Source organism: Mytilus californianus, unplaced genomic scaffold (assembly GCF_021869535.1).
Source record: "Mytilus californianus isolate M0D057914Y unplaced genomic scaffold, xbMytCali1.0.p SCAF_8, whole genome shotgun sequence".
NCBI classification, from domain to species: Eukaryota; Metazoa; Mollusca; class Bivalvia; order Mytilida; family Mytilidae; genus Mytilus; species Mytilus californianus.
In genome coordinates this window covers 76,340,445-76,346,128 of record NW_026262734.1, presented here as the reverse complement: position 1 = coordinate 76,346,128, position 5,684 = coordinate 76,340,445, and the positions used below count along the sequence as shown (strand labels likewise).

At 40.3% G+C, this 5,684-nt stretch overlaps 1 protein-coding gene across 1 annotated transcript; it reads left to right on the top strand.

Annotated features, from left to right (window-relative positions):
* The first annotated feature begins 3,907 nt into the window (after positions 1–3,907).
* Positions 3,908–5,443, top strand: LOC127712855 (uncharacterized). Its single transcript, XM_052219461.1, has 2 exons — positions 3,908–4,455; positions 4,510–5,443. The coding sequence occupies exons 1-2, from the start codon at positions 3,908–3,910 to the stop codon at positions 5,441–5,443; spliced, it is 1,482 nt and encodes a 493-aa protein (XP_052075421.1).
* The last annotated feature ends 241 nt before the right edge of the window (positions 5,444–5,684 follow it).

Genomic DNA, 5,684 nt, shown 5'->3' with positions numbered 1-5,684 from the left:
AATATTGTCCTTGTAATGAAGAAAAATGGCAGGCCTAGGTGCTGTGTTGATTACAGAATTATGAATGACGTCACTAAAAAGGATTCCTACCCGATTCCGAGGGTAGAGGAGTGCCTAGACTCGCTCGCTGGGGGGAAATTCTTCGGGTCAATGGACCTAAATTCAGGATTTTGGCAAATTGGCATGGCTCCCGACGACAAGGAAAAGACCGCATTTCTGACAAGTTTAGGGTTATATCAATTCACTGTCATGCCCTTTGGACTTGCAAATTCACCATCTACTTTTTAGCGTCTTATGGAAAATGTTCTCAGAGGGCTACAGTGGAAAGAACTATTACTCTATATGGACGATATCATATCAGTAAGTTCAACATTTGAAGAGGGTCTTGGAAGGTTAGAAAGAATCTTTATACGCCTACAAAATGCACATCTAAAACTGAAACCTGCCAAATGCATTTTCTTTCAAAAACAAGTCAGGTTCCTTGGACATATCGTGTCTGAGGAGGGAATTTCCACTGATCTAGAGAAAACAAAAGCTATAGATGACTGGCCAATCCCCAAATCTGCAACACAGGTGCGCAGCTTTTTAGGACTTTGTTCTTACTATAGGCGATTTGTTAAGGGATTTGCAGCAATTGCAAGACCAATGCACAAAATTTGCGAAAAGAATAGCCGTTTTGCTTGGAATGACGAGTGTCAAAAGGCATTTGAACAGTTGAAAAATGCTTTAACAAGTACACCTGTGCTTGCCTACCCTCTTCCAAATTTGCCATTCATACTTGACACAGATGCAAGTGATAAAACTGTCGGAGCAGTTTTGTCACAAATTCAAGATAGTCTTGAACGAGTTATAGCATACATGAGCAAATCTATGAGCATACATGAGCAGGCATACTGTGTAACTCGAAAAGAGCTACTTGCTGTAATTATAGCACTAAAGACATTTCATCATTATTTATATGGCCAGAAAGTTTTGCTGCGCACAGATAACGCAGCTGTATCATAGATGAAAAATCTAAAGAAACCCACTGGTCAAACAGCAAGATGGCTCGAAGAACTGGGAACGTACAATTTGACAGTGACACACAGGGCTGGAAGGAAACACTCAATGCTCTGTTCAGAAGACCTTGTAAATCATGTGAGAAACAAGAATCTGGAAACCACACAAGTGACGATGAAACAGACGAAATTCAACTTGAAGAATCTGATTTTGTTAACCAGGAGTTACATGAAAATGAGGAGCCAACACCAAGAATAGAAATAGTACGAGTATGTACAAGAAGTCAGACAGGAAATCAGTCTATTGCTACACCAAGTGGCTATTGCATAGAAGGATGGGACCCTGACAGTATTAGACAATGCCAAATGGAAGACACAGACAAGTCACTCATTGTGACATATCTTCAAGAAAAGAAAAATAAACCTGACTGGGACCAAGTATCAAAAGGAACATCATACCAGAAAACAATATGGCGACAATGGGATAGGCTGACAATAAACAATGGCATGCTTTATAGAAAATTTTATTGTTCTGATAAAGACGATGTAGACAACTTCAAATTGCAGCTCCTGGTACCAAAATCACACCAAAAGACAGTCTTTAAGTATTTCCATGACGTTCCATCTGCAGGTCATTTAGGACCAGATAAAATGCTAAGTAGGATCTAGCAGCTCTTTTACTGGCCAGCTATGAGAAGTTCAATAACAAGGTACTGCAAAGAATGTGACCAATGTGCTGCTAGGAAATCACTTAAACGAAACAAGGCTCCATTAGGTCAATACTTGGTTGGCGAGCCTATGGAACGTGTTGCGATTGATATTCTTGGTCCACTTCCGTTAACAAAACGATAAAACCGTTATGTTCTTGTCCTTTGTGACTGCTTTTCTAAATGGACTGAAGCATATGCTATCCCAGACCAGGAATCCCTGACCATTGCCCGTACCATCGTGAATGAATTTATTTGTAGGTTTGGTTCACCATTACAGCTCCACTCTGATCAAGGAAGGTCTTTTGAAGCAAAGCTGTTCCAAGATCTGTGTGATCTCTTGAAAATTGACAAAACTAGAAGTACAAGTCAACACCCCAATCTAATGGAAGCGTACAAAGATTTAACAGAACACTGCTAAGCATGCTAACATTTTATTGTCAAAATGATCAGAGAAACTGGGATAAGATTTTGCCACAGGTTATGATGGCATACAGATCATCCGTCCACGCCAGCACAGGACAGACCCCTAACGTGATGATGTTTGGCAGAAACATAAATCTTCCTATGGAAGCTGTTATTCCACGTCCTGATGGACCAGATGAATCCACTACCCCTGAAACGGATAAATATATAAATGAATTACAGGACGCTATGTCAAAGTCACATGTACTGGCTAGGAAACATCTTAAGCAGAATTCTGAGTATCAAAAACGTCACTATGACTTGAAAGCAGTAAAACGCAAATTACAAATAGGTCAAGCTGTATGGCTTTATGATGCATCAAAGAGAAAAGGAATTTGTCATAAGTTGACATCAATTGGACCATATGTTGTCACAAGGAAAATTGATGACATCACTTACCTTGTGAAAAGGTCAAAGAAACAGCCAGGGAAGGTCTACCACATCAATAGACTACTGCCCTATCAAGGACAAAATCCGCCAACTTGGTTCTCCAGTAGGAAGGCCTGAGATGCCTTTCATAGTTGTTGTTTGAATAGCCGAAATTAGTTGTACAAGTTGTTACGTTTTTAATTGTTTTGATGAGTTACTATGTTTAAGAGTAACTGTATGACTTATCTCAGACTGGAGAAAGTCATGTTGGAATTCCTAGAGTTGGATCCACTCTGGAAGAATATGTAAGGGAGACAAATGGCCATTGTTTCTCAGGACATATTATTGGCTGTAAGGGAAGGATGATCCTTCCTGCCAGGGGAATGGTAGATTTAACTGTACTGCCAAGCGTTTTATTGTATGCGCAAGCTGCGCGGCGGAAAGCAATTAACGACAACTTTTTGTCTTGAGGAGGCTTGAGATTTTTTTTTTTGAATAGGGAGACCAAGGGGGTGGATATCATATTTTTATTGAAATATAGGCTGATCCATTTACTACCAGCATATGCCATATGGGGGGGTGGGGGGTGGGGGGTGGGGGGTGGGGGATTTTAAACACATAAGCAAATATAGTCACACAACAGCACACTACATACATATCTTTTATTGTATATGCTATATAAATGGTGGAGGGATTTTAAAGATTTGATTCGATTTCAGAATGAGACCATCATCACAAGTGGAGGTGAAGTGTTGGCTGTGTCCCATGACGTTTAGGACAAGGAGACAACTAACGAACCATCTGGCAGCTGCCCCACACAAACGGCTTTCAGTCGTTTGTGTTTGGTGTCCTGAAGAGAAGTCGTATAGGAGGATGGTTGACCTGAAGGAGCACATCATGGCCAACCACCGCAGCAAAATAGAGCTCATGCCATACAGTTTTTTGAGTGAGAACAATGGGTTTTGGATGTCGAATTACCCAGAGACATATGCAAAGGTAATCTCACCATCAAATGAAAACTCTCAAGAGGCCATGAAAGCCAGGATTGAGGTCCTAGAATTCCTAAACAGGGTTGGAAACACCAACAGGAAGAAGGAGGATTGGACTCTAGGGTGGGAGTGTCCTAGGAAAATGGTTAGAGGTACGCAGGAGGAGGAGGAGGTTGAGCAGGAGAAAACCAATGGGTCATATTCACCAACACGCCCCACCATCTATGAAGGGCTGACCCTCCAGCAACTTACATTAGGACATGGGGACACCACAGCCATCTTCAATTTAGACCTTGGAGTGTCTATACGATTCTATCAGATAAGTTTGAATGACTTGGTTCTAAGAGATCACAAAATGCTTGATGCTTTAATAAGGAGGATGACGGCACTGGTAAACACCAAGTATGCAGGATCACATACCTTCTCTGCCTCGATAGACGGTCAATTAAAGTCTATAGGGACGCCAGTAGTAGCTAGGAAACTATCCATCTCAGAGGAATATATAGCAGACATAAAAACGTCAGATGAACTCTTCCCAGGGAAACAGACAAAAGCCATCACAAATCCGTTATCACCACTTAAAACACCATCAACCTCAGATATTATATTGGAAGATGACAGCGATAATAAAGAACCAGAGATTCTGAACGAGAAAGCAACAAGCCAGAAGAAAAGTAAGAAGACAGAGAATGAAGGAGAGAAAAGAAAGAAAAAGAATAATCACCAGGAACAGAAGGCTAAGAAAATAAAGCAAGGAGAGGGTGACAAGGAACAGGACGAGGAAATCAGACTTAAAGAGGAAGAACAAAGGAAGCAGGAAAAACAAAAACAGGATGAGGAAATGAGACTAAAGGAGGAAGAACAAAAGAAAAGGGAAGAACAGAAACAGGAGGAAATTAGACTGAAGGAGGAAGAACAAAAGAAGCAGTAAAAACGAAAACAGGACGAGGAAGTCAGACTAAAGGAGGCAGAACTAAATAGAAAGGAAAAACAGAAACAGGAGGAGGAAATCAGACGGAAAGAGGAAGAACAAAGGAAGCAGGAAAAACAAAAACAGGATGAGGAAATGAGACTAAAGGAGGAAGAACAGAGGAGAAGGGAAGAACAGAAACAGGAGGAAATTAGACTGAAGGAGGAAGAACAAAAGAAGCAGGAAAAACGAAAACAGGACGAGGAAGTCAGACTAAAGGAGGCAGAACTAAAGAGAAAGGAAAAACAGAAACAGGAGGAGGAAATCAGACGGAAGGAAGAAGAACAAAGGAAGCAGGAAAAACAGAAACAGGACGAAGAAGAAAGGTTGAAGGAGGAAAAGAGGATACAAGAAGAAAAACACAATGAAGAAAGTAAAAGAAAGGAACTGAAAGCATCAGAAGATCGGGGCACAGATTGTACAACTCTAAACGGCAACATTACCGCAAGTGAACGGGCAAGGACACTTCTTAGGAAAGGTGGCATGCCACTTTTCCCAGCTGGGAGAAGGGAGTGGAATCAAGAAGAAGTCATCCCACTGATTACCATCCCAGCAGTTGTTAGTTGGCCACATAAAAATTGGAAAAAGATAACTCCAGAGCAAAAGTATTTTAATTGGGAGTATGCCAGTATTGCTCTGGAGTTGAACTCGGGAAAGCAATTACAATTCTCAAAGGAAGAGTTGCTACTCAAGTACCACTTTTTAGCATTACCAGGCACCAAAACACCGACAGGAAGTGAAGAAAACACAATGGCAACCAAATCTCGGTTTTATTTATATCAAGCTTTGGCTTACATAATAAAGAGTGACAAAGAAGACGCATCAACTGTACAAACATTAAAGATGTTAGAAACTGCAGTGAAGGAAAGAGATAACTCCGCAGACGATGTGATAAAGAGAATAGATGCTCTTGATATTCCCTTGAGACTAGGAGAAGACAATTGAACACTAACATTTTAGATCTCAAACTTCATTATAATTATGTGCTAAGATTTTCAATTCAGGAGAATTAATTGTCTTTAAATGTTGGTGAAGTGTAAGGTGCTGGGGAATTTTATATTGAAACAAATAGGTATTAAATTGTGCGGTGTAATTTATAAGTAAATACTTAATTTGTGGCAAGATTGACAAATATTTTATAATGATTTTTTACAATTGTGGCAGTAATTCACTATACTTATTACTA